At 35.6% G+C, this 19,804-nt stretch overlaps 1 protein-coding gene across 7 annotated transcripts in view; it reads right to left on the bottom strand.

The window, feature by feature from the left end:
• Nucleotides 1–6,880: 6,880 nt before the first annotated feature.
• Nucleotides 6,881–19,804, bottom strand: part of Nlgn1 (neuroligin 1) — a 709,904-nt gene continuing 696,980 nt past the window's right edge. For 4 of the 7 annotated variants that reach the window (XM_042678889.1, XM_042678887.1, XM_042678886.1 and 1 more), the window contains 3 exons: nt 13,213–13,398; nt 8,479–9,268; nt 6,881–7,703 (listed from right to left, as the gene is read on the bottom strand). In XM_042678889.1, coding sequence (XP_042534823.1) covers nt 6,881–7,703; nt 8,479–9,268; nt 13,213–13,398 — 1,799 coding nt within the window. Of the gene's footprint in view, nt 7,704–8,478; nt 9,269–13,185; nt 13,399–19,804 lie in introns of all 7 variants that reach the window. The other 3 variants (XM_042678885.1, XM_042678884.1, XM_042678883.1) reach the window with 1 other exon arrangement.

Consider the following 19,804-nt stretch of genomic DNA (forward strand, 5'->3'; position numbering starts at 1 on the left):
AGCTAATCCTCATGACACCAGTTAGATCACCTCTCTTGACATTCCTTCTGAGTTGTGTGCCCTTGATAGTGGCATGAATAGCAATGAGAGAGTTCTGAAATGATACCAGCAACATCTCATTGAGTAGATCCCTGTTGCACAAAAGGCAGCTCTGAGAGCAAAGTTACAATTTTTAGGGGATTTGAAACCTTTTAACCAGAAATTAGAGGCAAATCTTCAAGCCTGTGACAGTAGGCAATACTTACAATTATGACATTTCACTGGAAAATACTTCTTTCATATGAACATTTACAGAATATCTTTGGGGCTTTCTTTGGATATCAGAAAAAAAAGCATTCTGTAAGCTCTAGGGAACCATAAAAACAATAAAAATCGTAATCATATCACACAACGTCAAATTCTATTGTACACTTAGATACATTTGTGGACAGAAGCCCTTACAAAGTAATTAATTTATTTGGTACCAAGGCTCAGTGCAGCCACAAATTGCTTCACAACAGTCCAATTCCTTTCTTCAACAATTTGGATGTATTGATCTTTGAGCCATATATGAGAGAAACTCTATGATGCCCTTTTTTTCTCTGCGTTCTCATTTTGCTATATTATACAGATGAAAGAGAACCATACTTAAGACAGTATTATCTCCAAAGATCATTGCTTATTAGTACAATACTAGAAATGCATATATTTAACTTTATGTTTCCAGTGATAAAATTTAACTGATATTTAGATTGATTGAGTTTGCTATTGCTGTCTAAATGTTATAAATCTTGCTATTTAAGGACAATTTATTTATAATTTAAGTGCTTTCCCTTTATAAACATCATACATCTTTATTTCTTAAAAAATAGCTAGTTTGAGGAAATAGCCATGAATTTAAAATTAAGTCATTTCCCCCTCATTTCCTTCCCCTACCCAATCTTCTTTCTCTTTCCTCCTTTTTTCATTCTTCTTTATGACAGTCTCTGTTTAAATTCCGAAAGTCTTTTCTCCAAATTTTTTGTTGCATTCATTAAATAGTTAAACAGTCCATACGCTATAATCTTCCCCTCAAATCTGCACTCACTGCATGTGTGAACAATACAAAGAAGTTATAAGAGTTCATTTATCTGAGAAATGTTTTCATGAGCATCAAAGACAAAAAATTATTTCTGATTTAAAATTAGTCAACAAAGCTTGGAAAACATTGTAATATTTATTCATGATAAATGCATTTTTAGCAAGAGCCATCAATGTCCAAAATACCATCTGAGTCATGACATCCCAATGGCCTTATTAAAAAAAAAAACCATGATACATGACATTAAATTGCTAAAAGATATGGGAGTGGAAAAAGGATGAATTAATAATACTAAAATCTGTTTGAGCACCCCATCTGTTTATAGATATCAACACTGGAAAATGACATTCAAAAATGATCCCTTTGTTTTAACTTCAGCTGCTGAGTTTTTGTCTTGAGCCTATAAATTATTTAAAAGTTTTGATTGTTATCATTTATTTTAATATAAAACTGCCAGTACTTTGGCTTAATTTTTTAAAAGGGCTAAATTCTTTCACATCTCTACACAATTAGGAAGGTATGTAATGCCACTTGTTATGGATCTAAAAGAGACATCATAAATATTCAATAAATTATATGGTATATAGGGTACAATATGGCATAGAATAAGTGAACAGAAAAATTAATTTGTGTGTAATTTATTCTTATTCCTAATAGCTACAGACATCTAAATTAAGTTTATTTATTGGAAAAAAATTCTAATTTGTTAGAGTTATACGTTTTTATTCTTCAGTAAGAGGTCTAATAACTCATTTTGCAAAAATACACTTCATTCTTTCCAAAGACTCATTTAGTTCCATTTTATATCATACAAATTTCAAATAAAAGAATCTTTAAATAACATTCTCCTATTAGATTTGATAACTAATTATCCCATTTCACCTTTCAAATCAAAGTTTTAGAATAATTATAAATGATAAATTTTAGAAATTAAAATCCAAGAGAAAAGACACTTAAGCCCTGTACATGGCTATTCTAATCTGTATATTTTGAGCCTGCATACAAATATGGTAAAGTTCCAAATTAAAACCAAATCACAGCAAGTATGATATTAGAATCAAGTTGGCTACTGGCTCTTTCTCCTCTATTCCTTTCTTCCCTTCTCTTCCCTTCCCTTCCCTCCCTCCCTCCTTCTTTCCCTCCCTTCCTCTCTCAGTTCCTTCCTTCCTTCTTTCTTTCCTTCCTTCGTTCCTTCCTTCTTTCTGTTCCTTCTTTTCTTTCTTGTTTCTTTCCTTCTTTTTTCTCCTTCCATCCTCTTCCCTTCTTCCCTCCCTCTTTCTCTCCCTCCCTCTCTTTCCTTCCTGTCTTTCTTCCCTTCCCTCCCTCTTTCCTTCCTTTCTTCCTTCCCTCCCTCCCTCCCTCCCAACCTAACTTCCTTCCTTCCTTCCTTCCTTCCTTCCTTCCTTCCTTCCTTCCTTCCTTCCTTCCTTCCTTCCTTCCTTCCTTCTTCTTTCATTCCTTCCTTCCTTGCTTTCCTATTATGCTGGTCAGTTCTACTTCTGGTTAATTTGAGATCAAGAACATTCTTGTCTGGGTTGGCTTCAAATCTCAATTCTCAGATCTCAGCCTCTTGGGTAACTAGGATTTCAGGATTTCAGGCATGAACCACTCGTGCCTGGATGCTGATAATTTTTTGAGCAGACCTCAGATTCAAGTTCAATGTGCACATTGATCCCATATCAAGCACAAGTCAGGTAGAAGCCTATTAGAAACATCCTCTTAGTTTATCGACTAAACAGCTAAAACAATTGCTGTAACAGTAAAGCTTGGCAAGCCAATTAAATGAATGATAACAAAATCTCAGCAGGGAAGTGTCCATTAATTGAATTTATTTGGGAGCATGTTTTCACAAGTATAACCAAATTATCTAATTTTCACTCACATTAAAAAGTGATAGTCTATAACAACTAATTAGTAGAGAAGAAGGAAATGCCAGTACTATAAGCCAATTACTGATGAAAACAAAATTACTAACACCAAAAGCCTGCCATGATGTTTGACAGCTTTCCTATACATTCAATTAATCATTTTTTCCTTTGAAAATATGTCAGAGGAAGTCACCGAAGGAAAAAAATCCTACTATTTTGTATGTGGAATTGTTTTTAAATCAATAATATTTGTCCCTCCATTACCCTCTTTTGAGAGTAGTATGTATATCAGTAAGAGTGTGACAGAAGATGAAGTTCATGTATCAGAGGTGTAATGATTGAGTTCTAACATTTCCATATCAAAATTATTGTCTTCTCATTTTCTTCCTTAATATAGTACATGGTCTCTGGTATTTAAAAATATTTGTCATTGTTTTCAGGTTTGAAGATCAAAGAATTCGGTATTAAAGCATGTTTTTCATCAATCTTCAAATCTGAAATGAGGCAGGAAATAATATATTCACAGGTTTTCTGTTTTGACTTAAACAGTATCAATGAATATTTGTTATGATTGAGCAAATCAGATTCCCATATGCATAAAATGTTAATGATAAAATTTAACTGTAGAAGTCAATGAGATACTCTTTAATGTTCACATGTTCAATATAAATTTAAAATTATAAAATCTATCACTAATATCTTTAACCTCTTAATGTGAAATAAGTTTACTCTTGATACACATTTGACAACAATATTATGGAAAAGTAAAATGATGGAATCAAGATCATTTTAGCTTAAGTTTATATAAATTCTAAGCAGTCTTGCTTAGTTTCAATTTAATATGAGTCACTAAACCCTGGATAAATAAATAACAACAAAATATTATTTTAGTCTTATGACTTACTTTTATCCTAAGGAAATTTGTATCTAAATTAACTAAATTAACTAAAATTGAATCATAATGTGCAACAATATTCTAGATTTAAAAATTACTGAGCTTTTAAAACAATTTTACTGCTCTGTTTAATGTGGGACATCATTTTTCATTGTGAAAACTAGAAAATAGTACTAGAAAACCAGTACTCACATTTAGTTTGACTGTATGACTTGAGAAGAGTACTAAAACCTAACTGCTTTGTCTCCCACACAAAGTTATTACCATCTTCAATTAGAGAGAAGAACAAACAGGTTCCTTACAAAAGCTCCCTAAATTAATATAAAGCAGGTATCAGTTGTGTTATTACATAGGTGGATTGACAGAAAAATAGAAAGCAATCAGTGGGCCAGTAGAAATACAAACACCAGTAATAGAGAATGATTTTGCCCAGTGTGGTAATGCATATGAAAACATTCACTTATATCTTTTTTTGGTTTATGGTGGACCTTCTATTTCTGATTTTTATCCTTGCTTAATCATTATAGTGAAAGATAGTTTTTTGATTAAACAATATTTCAGATGCTAACACAATTCTTTTTATGGGTTTACACTAGCCGTTCACAATCTGAAAACAAAACCACATTAGGCAAAAAAAATGGTGTTTGTAGACAGCTCTGAATTTTGAAGACTTTGCTTCTAGCCAAGAGTTTTATTTGGAATTATAAATCAATATCTACATTTTATTGAGACTTAATAATGAGAAGAAGAATTTATAATCAAGGAAATTCCTTGATCTTTTACTATCAGTCTCGCTCAGCATTTTTAAATTCTCTTAGAAGGATAAATTTGTAATCCACACTTTATAAGAGCTTCATTACCCTTATATTTTGAAGCCACACGTTTGTATTTCATGAGATATGGTTCATTTACTTCCAATAGACCTTTAGCATTTCACTTAACATTTCTAAGTGAAAACAATTGGCAACTCATTTTTATAACACTTTTACATAAGGGGTATTCAAAAATACAAAGCTACCATTTGTCTCAGAGTGCTTGGAGTTACAAATTCATAATGTTAAAGTTTCAAGAGTTACAATTCAGATGAAACTTGCTTTTAAATACATGGTTGTATTTTCAGTAGAAGTTACCTACATGTATGTCTTCAAAAACCTGACTGGTCTAGAAAAGTGAGTCCTTAAGACAGTCATGTTTTCTTTTGATTTTGTTATTTAAAAAAAAAGACAAAACAGCAATAAACATTTTAGCTCTTTAATGAGCAAAGATCATGTCTCTTAGCACTTGACTAATAGTCATTATCCAGATTATCTTTATTTCACGCAATGACCAATGGCATGGTCAAGATGTACAAAGTTGTTTCCATCAAGTAGTATACAATTTTTTTCTTTTGTATAATAAGCTTTCGTTCTTGAAAAAGAGTAACTGAAAAGAAAGGTTTCTGTTACTGCAGTTAGTTTGTCAGAGAAAGTTCTTTGCATTATCTTACAAACTATCAAAATTGCTAGTCATCTGAAAAAATGTAAAAAAAAACCACATAACTTTAGTCTAATAGAAATATAGTACAGGTAAGAGAGAAAGTATTTATCAGGATGTGCTCTTTAAGTCCATCTCAATTTTTTAATATAAATGTACATCTGATTACATATACAAACATCTGGAAAGGTCTGTGATATACTGATATTACTGGTAAACATCAGGAGGATAAAGAGCTTCCTGTGGTCTTAGAATATTTAATTGAAATCACACGTAAGTGTAAGACTAACTTCCACCAGGTGTTGACGTCCTAGTTTCTGTATCTATGTTGTACTCTACTGAGATTGCGTGAATAGATTCCAGTGGACGAACCTCAGTGAGAGAGGTAAGGGATGTGAAGGAGGACATAACTTTGTACTGAATTAGAAGCCATAAACATTTTGTCATGCAATATGAGTAAATCAATTTAATAAGAACTGTAATCTGAGTGGTAATAAGGGACATCCTCCTATGATTAAAAAAAAACCTGTTTTGATAGACTCATTGACACATTTCACCTTACCATAATTCAGAGTAACAAAAGCCACAACAAATTAGAGATCCTGTAACATGTGTCCAATTAGCATTGTATTTCTAGAAATTATTATTTTGATGGCAAAGAAAAGAACAATAAAAACACAAGATTTTTTTCCCCTCTAGGATTCATATCAGCAAGTATTCACCACTATGCCTAAAGTTTCTTGAAATACCTTTAATAACTAATTCCTTCTATTATTGAGACTATCACAAATTATTTTATTATAATTACTTTTGCCCCTTAAAATCTTCTTTAGGTTCTGCCAATTGATGGAGGAAGCTTCTATTAAAAACTCCAAAGGGATGAGAACAATTTTAATTACGGCTTAATCAGCAGCACAGCCACCAAGCATATAAATTATCATGCACATCGTGCTAAAAATATCCAGTCTCCTTTATGCCCACAACTTTATACTGACAGCACTTATGTGATATGTTGTACCTGCCAGTCTTTAGACTTCTTTGTTTTACTGGCAAATTTCAGCATGAGCCTCGGCTAAGGCCACTAACAGCATTGGTGCCTTGTGTGTACTTATCCAAATATGTAAATATGGTCTACACAATAAAACGGCTCCAAATAAAAACAGATGAAAATTATCTGACATTCCATTGGGGTGTCCCTTATGCATATTCATAGTTTTTTAATTTTAATTTTTATATTTCAGATATAGTTCTTTCCTGTTTGGTGTTCCACATGCCTAATTCCATTACGTAACTGAAATCTTCAAAAAAAAATAATTCTTGAATGTGAATGTGGAAGTATCATTCAGAACAATTGCTTTATGCAATTGAAATTTGTAAAGTTTAAGCTCTTTGTGTATATATGTATATATATATACAATTCATTTTTTTTCAAAACCCCCAAAGTTCTTGATATGTATATGCACACAATATTCCTCCTTATTTAAATAGTGAGAGTCTTGTAGGTTGAGAGCCAAGGAATCTTCAGTTAGCTTTTGCTGCAGTCCATCCAAAAAAAAAAAAAAAAAGTTTGTTTCTCCTATCTGGCTATACCCTGGTTGTTGAATGTGAATGGGGGTGGGGGTGAGGATGGGGCAGGGTGTTGTTCTGTCCTCCAGTGAATGTATTGAATGTGTGTAAGGGCTGGATTCCCGGTATCGTGTTGGGAATCATAGTAATAGTGTTAGGTGTCATTAAGGGAACATCGTCAGGAGACCTCCTCATAGCTAGTGTGTAATCTGGCGGGCAGGCGGTCCGCAGAACCACCTCATGTGGATGGATTGACTCACATTCATGATCCAAATCAGTGTGCTTCATTTGGAGGGACATGATCTCTTCTTCTTGTGCGTGGGTCAGGTCATTGGTGGTGGTACGCTGCGGGCTGCACCTCCTGTGCACATCGTGTCTCCTTTTATCCTTTTTGTAGTACAGGGCCGCAAAGGCTAGGATGTTCAGAAAGAGTAAAGACGCCCCGACTGCAATGGTGACGCTCAGCTCCGTTGAGTAGTCCCTTTGATCCACTGAAAATGGACTTGGTTGTTGCTTGGGATCGTCCTGCTTTGTAGTGGGAAAGGCCGATGTGACCGGTATGGAATTCTTCCTTGTTGGTCTGAGAGTGATGTCAGTTGATGGCACTTTAGTTGTTGTCGAGGTATACTGAGAAATGTCATTGAGATTATGCAGATGAGGTACCAGCTCCAACCACAGATTGACCTTGTTGGCTCTGTAATGCTCTTTCACTCTTGGTTTTAATCCAATATGGAGATACAGTTGGTCTTTCTGAGAATATCTGGTCCATGCTACTTCTTCAAAGCGATTGGGTTTGGTGTGGATGAATTTTGTGTCTTGAGGGACTGGTTGATTTGGGTCGCTAAGAAAGAAAAAGAAGAAATTATGAGAACACAACAATTATTCTATTTTTCATTGTCAAAAATACTACCAAGTTAGTATCTAATTGAAGAGGTAACTTAACTTTAGATATTAACTTGGCTCAATTTAGAAATTCAAATGTCCTAATAAGCAGATTAATAGATGATAACAGAAGACAAAAAAGTTCCATATTCTTATTCTTTGCTTACATAGAGATGGACTACTATCAACTTGAAGACTTTAAAAGAGTTATTTCAGTAGATGTGTGTGTGTGGGTGTGTCTGATTTGTCTGATAAGTCACCTACATAAAATAGCATGAAAGAGTAGAAAGTACTTATAAGTTCTAACAGATGAAGACTTGATTCCTCGTGCTACTACATATCAAACATAAATACCTGTTTGAACCTCTCAGAAACTCATATCCCTTCTATATAAAATGAAATTAATATTATCCGACTTGCCTACCTCTGAAGGTAGTTGGGTGGATAAAAAGGGAATTATGAACTGAAAACTACTATGAAACAATAGGAAGTCTTGTGTAACTAAAAAAAACCCCAAAATTACATTTATCGACTAATACAATAGGAACATAAACTTTCTTACTAAACATCCAAAAAGCAAAACCTAATAAAGCAGCAGCTACTTGACACATTGCAATATAGAATAGTTTTATAAATCTATTAAGTTATTTGGGGGTAAATACGTATTGCATTAAAATATTCAAAGCATCATTTTGTAAAAGAATTAGAGCAAACTTCATTGTGTAGGTACGTACCCAGTTTTAGCAAAATTTGTCCAGTATGTCATTACAACTGCACTCAGCATCACATCATTTTTGGAGAAATTGCAAGGAAATAACTCTGTAGGGCCAATCATGGGGATTCCCAATACATAGGGAACCTCATCTCCATGGGCTGCATCAGCCCAGGCCGGAACCTGATCTGTTTGGCAATGATGGTAAAAGGCATAGAAGTATGTGGGTGAACCAAAGTTTGAGTGAAGATCTGCAGTAGCTACAGCAGGTGCCACCCACTGATGGTCCGTAAACAAAGCCAGTAAGGTCTTCCTTCTGGTTTCTGGGTTATGGCGGTCGGCCCAGTCAGTATACATGAATTTAATAGTTTCTCTCAAAACATCTTTGCCTTCGGGGTATCCGTATAAGTTATCAACAAAATTAGAAACAGCAAAGTCGAAGTCACTAGCTGATATACCATCATCACTATCTACGATATTTTCAACAAATTTTAACCCTTCCCCCTGGTTAACTCCTAACATGATATCATAGTTGAGAAACTCTCCTTGTTCCATTAGGATCTGAGGGTCATCTGGTATGACATCACCGTCAATCACAGGTCCAAAGGCTATGTGGTAACGGGCTGGTTGAATATCTTGATCAATGAGTTCTTTGTAAGGCTTCTTCTGGAGGCATTCCACTAATTCTACTGTGTCTGAAACATTGCAGCCAACTTTGGTGGCCAACATTCTAGCATATTTTGCTGGCTGGAAACTAACAGCCCAGCTGGAAAGCGCTGTTCCACTTTGAGCTATTGCTCGTTGAAAAAGTCCTATGGGAAAATCAACAAAGAGTTTCAGATGATCTTTGAAGAACATTGTGGTAAAAACAATAACATCTGATATTTTAGACATGTATATAAAACCCCAGGTACATTTCAAGAAACAGAGACATTATTTTTGCCTAAGAAAAGGTAAACAAGGTCATTCCCAGGGTATAATGAATCAGAAAGGTGGATCTATATCTTGTACTTTTGAGTCACACCTGCTTGAAGTCTAAAGTTTGCAGTCTCAAAGAGGCTGGAAGTGAAAAGAGAAGAAGTTGTGAGTGCTAGAGATAAAAATAGCTCCAAGAAATTTCCTCAGTGAGGATGTCATTACCTTCTAGATACAGCCAATGCTCTCTTGACTATCGGATAAGACATGTATTGTCTATGTGGAATGTTTTCTTCATTGACTGTGTCTGTCTTCTTCCAAAATGACTAGATATGTTTGCTTTAGCTAGAGTTTATCTGAAAAATATTGTTGAGTTTTGACACAACTACAGGGGCTGGAGATTTTATTTAATACCCTGGGGATGGCCCTACAGTTACACAAAACAGAATATCACTTTAGACATCACCTTTTCAGATCTTCCTGTCAGATATAGTGTGTTGAATATTCACTTTTCATAGGAAGACACACATTTGAAGTATGCTCACTAGGCTAAAGAAAAATCTGTCAACAAGAGGATTTAGTGGGGGATGATTTACTCTTTTCCACCGCTGAATGTACACCTTCGTATTTTATCATAAAATAAAAACATGCATGGTCCACTGCTTTCTATTTAATTGTCCTAAAGAATTTTAAATGTCGGGGCTGGGAAGGTGGCTCAGTGGTAGAGCGCTTGCCTTGCATGCCTGAGGCCCTGGGTTCAATTCCTCAGCACCACATAAGCAAAAAAGAAAACAGCCGGAAGTGGCGCTGTGGCTCAAGTGGTAGAGCGCTAGCCTTGAGCTGAAGAGCTGAGGGACAGCGCCCAGGCCCAGAGTCCAGGCCCCACCACCAGACCCAAAAAAAACAAAAAACAAAAAAAAAAAAGAATTTTAAATGTGCTTCCTGAGCAGCTAGATAAAAGTTACACTCAATTTAAATTTATAAATGCACCTTACTCATTAGAGTGTTTTCTAATACAATTCTTATTTTGCAAATATAATTTGCCTATTTCCATTAAAACACTTTCCAATATTATCAATTTCTACATGCAGTTTTATTGTTCAATTACTTAAAACATGTTCAAATATTCATATAGGTTAGTGAGCATAAAACTCTTTACAAAGATTCTAGTGTCTGAATTTGAAGTTTCACATTTCTCTTCAAAGATAGAGATATTTTTTAATGTCTATAGTGTGCTCCTACACAATACTGAAACATTCAAAACATCTAAAAAGTACTAATTTGAATTTGTTTTGATTATCTAACATGTTTAGTTTGGTAGAATGAGTAAGATAGAGAAAATATACAAAAACTTATGACTTAAATGCGTAGGCTTGGGGGTAGAAGGAAAGGGGGTAGACAAAGAAAAAGGAGGAAAACACAGTAATGAAATTAAATGCATATTCTATACAATTAAGAAGAGTGAAAGAAGGGTTAGGAGGGATGAGAATGGCAAAAGCAGTGACATTAATCAAGATTCATTGTATTTATATACTATTTGGTAGAATGGTGACTCCTTTGTACAAGTACTAAAAATAAAATTAAAAATAAATTGAGCTGAGAAATGTTTTAATAATTTAAAATTTTATAACAAAAATAATCCTGGTGGTTTATAGAATATCTTCCCTAATGTAGGGATTTGATGACATTAGCTCAGTAAACCAAGGCAGATTTAATGGAAATTGCACATCATCTTTAGTAGTGCCTTTATGCCAGGTAGGTGGTATTGAGGAAATCATAAGAGAGTGCTGTTGAGTGTATTCATGGCTGAATTGGCACATAGTGGCCTCATGCCTGCACAATGTTGTATGCTTTTGTTAAGTGTACAGTTTTCAAAGGTAAGTTTGCACTGGAGGTAGAATTGAGAGGTAGAATCAACCTGATGATTCCTGGAGATTGAACACTTCCTGCTGTGTCAGGAGCTCATTTTGGGTACGCATTCAAGACAAAGTAAAACCCAAACCCATGTTTTTGACCAGCTACAGAACCATTTGCCTGAGATTATGATAGAAGGTGACATTTTCAGCTATTGGCAAAGCTACTTGCTCCTACATCCCACCTTGTAAATGATGAGTAAGTCCATGAATCCTGATTTGTCTCTTTTTCTAATGTTTGTTTGAAATGGGCCTGAAACTGACTTTGGTGCCTAATGTCCCTGACAGTTGTGTGTGTGTGTGTGTGTGTGTGTGTGTGTGTGTGTGTGTGTGTGTGAGTAAAAGCATTGTACTTGATAAGCAAGTGCTCTACCACCTGAGCCAGGCCTGGAACCCAACCCTGAGAATTATTTATAGATTGCTTAATGGTAACTTCTAAGTATTGGAACTGCTTTGGTTCTAAGACTAGAAAACTCTGTTAGTAAAACACAAATGTGTAGCTTCAAAATAAGCCAATTAATTATAGATCAAAATCTCCCTGTAGTTGAAAATTCTCATCTTCATTCTTGCTGCATTTAAAATCAGAATACTGATTGGAATTATGTTCCTCAAATCACATTCAGCTGGACACACTTCTGTGACTGCTACAATGAAAGACTGTTAAAAGAGGTTAACTCATTTATTACACCCGTGGTTGTTGATGTAACCCTAAATGAGATGCTATGTAAACCAGGTCAATAAAGGAAATCTATAATGAAACATGATTCTCTAAATGCATATACTCATTGAGACTCTATCTATTCTGTTGGAATTGCAACTTGGTACCTAAAAAACAATTCTATTGGGTATTTATGTAATAAATTCAGTAAATAAGTATCTTTATAAGTTACTCCTATCAGTGTGTTTTAATTTTTTTCATGTATGTGAAATGACAAGTAAGAAGCTGAAAATAAAGGATGCTAAATGTTGATACATATTCTCTGTCTTCCTCTTCTTCCTCTCCGTCACATATAAATAAATAATGGAGAGAGTATTTGTTTTTTTGGACTTCTGCAGCAAGCCTTTTCTTGTGGATATTTCAAGTTAATAAGGCATTTAGAATGAATGATCAACCACATGGCAAAATGGAGCTGATAATAAGCAACCTGATGTGCTTTGGATATGCACTTTTCAAAAAGAGTGTCAAAGCCAGGACATGGGAACAAAATAAAAGAAAAAAAATTATATTTCATGGATTACAGCAGCAGCGGTGCTCCTTGCTGCTTTGCCCAGATTTAAGGGGGAAATAAAACCACTTTTTGAGTTTCAAATAGCAAAGCAAAAAATCAAATGTATTTTTCTTCTTTAATCAAAGGCTTTACTAGTGGCCTGGATGCTTTGACAATTTTGGATCATGCATGCAAAATCCATTCTTTTCTCAGACAGCAACTGAAATCACATGCTCCCAGACAAACTAGCTTATGACTGCTTTATGAGTGTCATGTTAAATAAATAATAAAGGGCTAACCATATCATTGTCTTGAGAATAGATTATGTACAGTTCTTGCATTTATATAGAACTTTCATTTTGATTACTGAGTAAACAGACAACTGTGAATGTTTTTACCTGATTTCCTCCCACAATCACCCTTTGAAGGAAAGAAAAATGAAAATATAAAGCTAACTCTTCTGAGGCATAGTCAAAAAAGGAAACCTTACCAAACTCCACAGGGGACAAAGGAAAGACTCTGACGAAAAGTTTAAACATGCATAGAAAAACTGAAGAAACATAGCTTTGAACAGGTATTGAGTTCAACCTAACAGTCAGTTTGAACAGAGAACTATATACAAAGCATCACATACTACTGATGGTGGTGGCATGCAGACACCAAAATTGTCAAAATTTGCAACCTGCATAATACCTTTGGTTGAATTGCTCCAACGGTTACCTTCAGAATAATGGGATAAAGTCAGCAGATTGACACATGAACCCCCAGCACCGGATCCAAATACAGTGATTCTCAAGGGGTCACCGCCAAAGAATCCGATGTTCTCGCTAGTCCATCTTAGAGCCTGAATGAGATCAAGAATGCCATAGTTTCCTTTCGCAGCCTGATCCCCTGTGCTGAGAAAACCTGGAAAATAAAAATGAAAACACCCTTGAGGACATTTGTTGGGATTCACAAATATTATGAAGACACTGTGTGATGACTGAAAGATAATATTTTTTAAAAAATGAGACATAAAAATAAGAAAATATCTGTAATAAAAAGAAGGCATTGTATTTAAATACAATTGAAGCTTGTGTTGAATATAGTGAGAATGGTTCAAGTTTTTTAGTAAAAAAATATTTCCCACAAGATAAAATAATTTATAAGATCATTAGTGCTTGCAACCTGTAGAGTTGATTTGCCCTAAATGCCTTCCTAATAATGTAAGCAATAGATCACTAAAGAAGATTAAGGGAATGAAAGCATTCTAAAAGACCTCAAGGGGGAGACATTCCAGACTCTTTGAGACATTTGGGAAATAGTATGCAATGTATAGGAATGTGAACTTTTTTAGTGGGTGTATTCCAGTCCTGGGGCTTGAACTCAGGACCTGGCTGCTGTCCCTAAGCTTTTTTTGCTCAAGACTAGAACTCTACTACTTGAGCCCCAGATCCATTCCCAGGCTTTTTGGTGACGAATTGGAGATAAAATCTCAGGGGTATCTGTGCCAGGGCTGGATTTGAAACAGCCTCCTGAGTAGCTAGGATTACAAACGTGAATGAGAGGTACCTGATAGGAATGAGAACTTTGTATAGGATACCCTGTCAGTCCTCAAGCTTCTTAGAGTCTATCATGGTTGGCATTTAAGGTGTGTGAAATAGACAGTAAGCATGTTATAGAAAGGAGGTATTTTTCCATCTCATAGGAGAACATTTTTAGCAATTCCATAAAATTATAACAACCTTTTTGTACATGGATGTATTGATGATTTTTATTTTTTTGATGATGCTTCGTTATTAGAAATGAATAATTTAAGCTGAGCGTTGATGACTCATGTTTGTAACATTTACTTCCTAAGAGGCTGAGATTAGAGAGGATCAAGATTCAAAGCTAACCCCAGTAGAAAATCTTTGGCACACTTATCTCCAAAATAACCAGCACAATGACTCGACTGGTTTGGCTCAGTTGGTACAGTACCAGCTGTGAGCACCAAAGCTGAGCTGAAGTAAATTCTATTGTTTCTAAGTCTCTAATAGAAAAATACCCATTGATTGAAAAAATAAATCAATAACCAAAATGAATTTTTGATAAAGACATTCTTTACAATCATTGTAGAAAGAACAGATCATGGCAAACCCACTTCTGGATAATTATGGAACACGTAAGAAATAAAATTTGGTTAGAACTTTTCCTATGAGGTCCAAAATTCTTAGAAGCAGAAGTCCTATAGTCCCTTGTGGAATGCTCATTTGTGAATCTTTGTGTAATCCTGGAAATATTAATTATCCTTGAGTTGAATGATTTTTGCAAATACAATATATCAACAATAAAATTCTGTCTTTTTTTTACATACCCACTGTCTTTCATTGGATTTTCAGCAAACTTACGAAATTTTACATAGAAACATTGTCAAATACATAGATGATAATAAAACAAAAATAAAAGCTTGGCAAGAAACTTCATATTTGATTGATGTGAACTTTGCTAAAAATTCTGTTACAAGTCCTTCAGCATACAAAAGATAAACTGATGACATGGGCACTGGAAAGGACATCATCAAACAATTACTATTAATTAGCTAGAAAGGAATCTGGAAGTATAAAAACAGGCATGTGTGTGTATGTGTATGTGTGTGTGTGTGTGTGTGTGCGTGTGTGTGTGTGTGTATTGTATAAAAGGGAGCATAATATTCTAAGTATTTTTATTGTTGTTGTTGTTGGTCGGAGGGCCTGAACTCTGGGCTCTTCAGCTTAAGGCTAGTGCTCTACCATTTGTGCCACAGAGCCACTTCTGGCTTATTCTGCTTATGTGGTGCTGAGGAATCGAACCCAAAGTCTTATGAATGCAAGGCAAGCACTCTACCACTGAGCCACCTTCCCAGTCCCCAAAGTAGTTTTGTATAAATAAATGAATGCCACAATATACTTAAGTAAAAATTTGATTTCTGAATAGAGCTTAAGCTACTTAGTACAAGACATGGATTTTTGTCTAATTCCTCTTGAAATAATATTGAAAAATATCAGCTATTTTCAAATGAATCTCTGTACAAAATGGTATAGTAATACAATAAGCTTCATTCCATGGGCAGCATGAGGAGAACCATGATAATAAGAAAATTACCTCTAATTGAACTAAATTTTTTTTTATAAATTCCACTTATGTTTTCAATATTTCCAATACAATATAGTTGATAGGTCAATTAATTTTGAAGTGATACAAGAATATTACTAGGGGCTGGGAATGTGGCTTAGTGGTAGAGTGCTTGTCTGGCATGCATGAAGCCCTGGGCTTGATTCCTCAGTACCACATAAATAGAACAAGCTGGAAGGATGCTGTTGGCTCAAGTGGTAGAGTGCTAGCCTAGAGCAAAAGAAGCTCAAGGATGGTGCCCCTGCCCTGAGTTCACTGAGTCACCTTCCCAGCCCCATTTCTGTTATTATTAAGGCCAGGCAATCATTAGATCATCTCTCTTGAGACCTAGTAGAATGACGTATGGTCACATGCATTCCTGATGCTATGTTCAAACAATAACCTGGCGTTGAATACCTCCCCTCAGAAGAGTGAGTTTACTCAAACAACATATACTGACACCACTCCTTAGATCTAGTTCTTCACCAAAATTTGTTTAAACTTACTTTTAATTGACTTCACTGCTAGATTCTTAATAGTAGAGTCATTACCTATTGCTCTAGCAGGAACTTTACATTGCATTCTTCAGCTCTACTCCAGCCATGAGGGACTTGAATTTTCCTTTTCTGTCGCTTGTATCAGTCTTGTGTTGGGCCTCATTACCACCTCTTAGAATGTGTGACTAACTGACATTCTAATGTATGGACATTATTTGTCGTGTGTGTGTGTGTGTGTGTGTGTGTGTGGCACGCATGTGTCTGCTGCTATTAGGCTTGAACTCAGGACGTGACACTCTCACTTTCCTTTTTGTTTTGCTCAAAGGTGGTACTCTACTACTTGAGCCACAGTTCTACTTTTTGCTTTTTGTTTATTGAAGATAAGAGCCTCACAGACTTGCCTGCTTTTTTTGGTTGTTTATTGAAGATGAGTCTCACGGACTTGCCTGCCCTGACTGGCTTCCAACTACAATGCTCAGATCACAGCCTCCTGAATATGTAGGATTGCCATTCTCCAGCTCTTTCTTATTTCTTGCTAGACAGAAGTCATACGTAAGTGTCTGGGAACTTTATATGCAATGTAATAATTTTTGAGTCCACATTATGAAGTAGAAAGGAAATTTGCAGTTCATCACCGTTGTGGCCTGAATACAGATGGTCATGGTTGGATTTTAGAGTCAACTTGATAAGCTCATCAAAGCAGAGACCATATAGAACATTCCGGAGCCAGCCATGCAGACACGAGACTGAGGAACAGGGAGCAGCTTGGGAATACAGATTTGAAAAAATAGCTCATTAAGGATTTTCCATCTTACACATAAAGGGATTTAAAAACTCTAGGATTAAAACCTCCTGGGAATCTCCTCATCTAATTCTCCCCATCTGGTCAATGGCTAGCTCAGCTTTCAATCTCACATAATGGACTTATTCTGTAGAAGATAGTTGGGAAGCCATTTCAAAATACATGTTTCCTTCCTAGTTTTGATGAAAGAAATAACAGTAACAAATTTAAGGGATCCTATTAAAGGGACTATAAGTAGTCCTTAAGGTAGTTCTCTAGAATTCAAACAAACATTTAATTGGGTTGTATTATAGACTCAACACTGTGTGCCGAGGATTCTGTCATGATGATAAAGCATACAAGAATAGGTATTCATTTACTGACAAGTCATTATTTCAGAATAGTTAATGAAATTGCCAACAAATGTTAATAACTCAGCTATAAAAGAGTAAGGGAGAGAGAATGGCACTAAGCTACTGTAAAATAGGTAGAACTGTCATCTGTACAGAACCAGGCTCTGAATGGAAAACAGGGACTTTGTTCTACTCACCAACCCTCCAAAACACTCAAATAAGTAGAGATGCATAGGTAAAGGTCTGTGGGATGAATTAAAATCACAGGACAATTTAGGTAATTTCATATGCAAGTAGACCAAAAAAGATTGCTAAATGTATAAAACCGTGTTATGGCATTTTCATAATGCATATAATGTGCTCTACCATATTTATTCATTTTCATCCTCACTTATTCTCTGTCTCCTTCTTGTTTCTTTCTTTTTCTTTTTGTGCTGGTCCTGAGGCTTGAACTCAGGGCCTGGATACTGTCCCTGAGCCTCCCGGTACTCATGACTAGTGCTCTACAATTTGAGCCACAGCGCTACTTCTGGCTTTTTCTGAGTAGCTCAATGGAGATAAGAATCTCATGGATTTTTCTGCCCGAGCTACCTTCGAACTATGATCCTCAGATCATAGCTGGGATTATAGGCATGAACCACTGGTGCCTCCGCTCTTGTTTCTTAATAGTTCTCTATATACTTTCATGTATTAAAAAAAAATTCCGAGAGTCAAAATCCATACCTTTCTTTTTCTTCCTCCTCCTCCTCCTCCTCCTCCTCCTCCTCCTCCTCCTCCTCCTCCTCCTGCTTCTCCTCCTCCTCCTTCTTCTTCCTCTTCCTCCTCCTCCTCTTCCACCTCTTCTTCTTCTTCTTCTTCTTCTTCTTCTTCTTCTTCTTCTTCTTCTCCTCCTCCTCCTCCTCCTCCTCCTCCTCCTCCTCCTCCTCCTCCTCCTCCTCCTCCTCCTCCTCCTCCTCCTCCTCCTCCTCCTCCTCCTCCTCCTCCTCCTCCTCCTCTTCTTCTTCTTCTTCTTCTTCTTCTTCTTCTTCTTCTTCTTCTTTCTTCTTCTTCTTCTTCTTCTTTCTTCTTCTTCTGTGCCAGTCCTAATCTTATCTTGAACCCAGGCCCTACCCATTGTTCCTGAGGTTTTTTTCCTTAAAGCTAGTGCTCTACAACTTGAGCAACTTCAGGCTTTATGATAATTAATTAGAAATAAGTGTCTGATGGATTTTCCTGACCCTGCTAGATTTAAACCACAATCCTCAGATCTCAGCTTCCTGAGTAGCTTGCACTACAGGCCTGACCCCCGCCCCCCCCACCAGCACCTGACATACTTGTATTTTGAGCCAATGTATTTCACTTAGCATGATAATATCTAGCACCATCCTTTTCCTACAGAGGACATGATTTCATTCTCCTTTATGGCTGAATAACAACATTCTACTATGCATAAACATACATGCATGTGCACACACACACATATATATCATATATATACAAATATAACATAAAAATATATATGAAATATAATATGTATATGAAATTTTCTTTTTTCATTCATTTATTGATGGGCTCATGGGATGGTTCCATGTCTGAACTACTGTGACTAGTGTCACAATAAACATTAGGATGCATATATCTGTACAGTATGTTGACTTTGTATTTCTTTGTATATGTAGTTATGAGCAGAGCTGAGTCATATAAGAGTTCTACTTGAGGGCTGTGTGAAACTTCCCTAATAATTTCCATAGTGACTATAGTAATTTACATTCTCAATAGCAAGGCATAAATTTCCTTAAATCTTTACCAGTATCTGTTGTTATTTGTTTACTTGATGCTAGCCATTTTTAATGAGGTGAGATTAGAATTTCAATGCAGTTCTGACTTGCATTTTTAGGATGTTGATCATTTTTGGTCATGTATTTATTGGTCATTTAAATTTCTTCATTTGAATATTATTCAATTCATTGTCCCATTTACTCACTGGATTTACTCATTATTTAATAGTTAACTTCCTTGGTTCTTCATATATTCTGGATATTTATCACCTGACAGTTGAATAGCTGGCCAAAATTTTCTGCACTTCTAAAATGTTGCTTAGAGTTTTCTGAAATTTGCCTATGCTTACATTAAAGTTGTGAATTATTGGCAAAAGTCCAAAGAAATAATGTGTCACCTCATTGTATCATAAGAGGAGGAACATGTTGATATGCTTCTTGCTTACTGGGTTACGATTGAAATTTACTATGTTTCTCCACTATGAAATTATTGTTTTCCTTTGTGAATATAATATAAGTAGATGTATTGATTGACACCATGTAAGCTTCCTTTCTCTCTCCATTTTCACACAATCATTCGTATCTAAGACATATTAATTCTATCAACTGTTTAATTGTCAGTTGGACTTGGCTAAGCAAAAGGTTTGTTCTCTCTCCCAACTGTGTTCACTCATTCACCCACTTCCATCATTATCAGCTCACCGGCTCTTATGTTATCCAAGAGCCAATAGCCCTTCACTGCTTATAATTTACCCTGGTCCTACAATTGTACCACATTTGTTCAATGGGAGTCGCAATGTTTGCAAAAACAGG

Source organism: Dipodomys spectabilis, unplaced genomic scaffold, assembly GCF_019054845.1.
Source record: "Dipodomys spectabilis isolate Male_0828 unplaced genomic scaffold, ASM1905484v1 ptg000050l, whole genome shotgun sequence".
NCBI lineage: Eukaryota > Metazoa > Chordata > Mammalia > Rodentia > Heteromyidae > Dipodomys > Dipodomys spectabilis.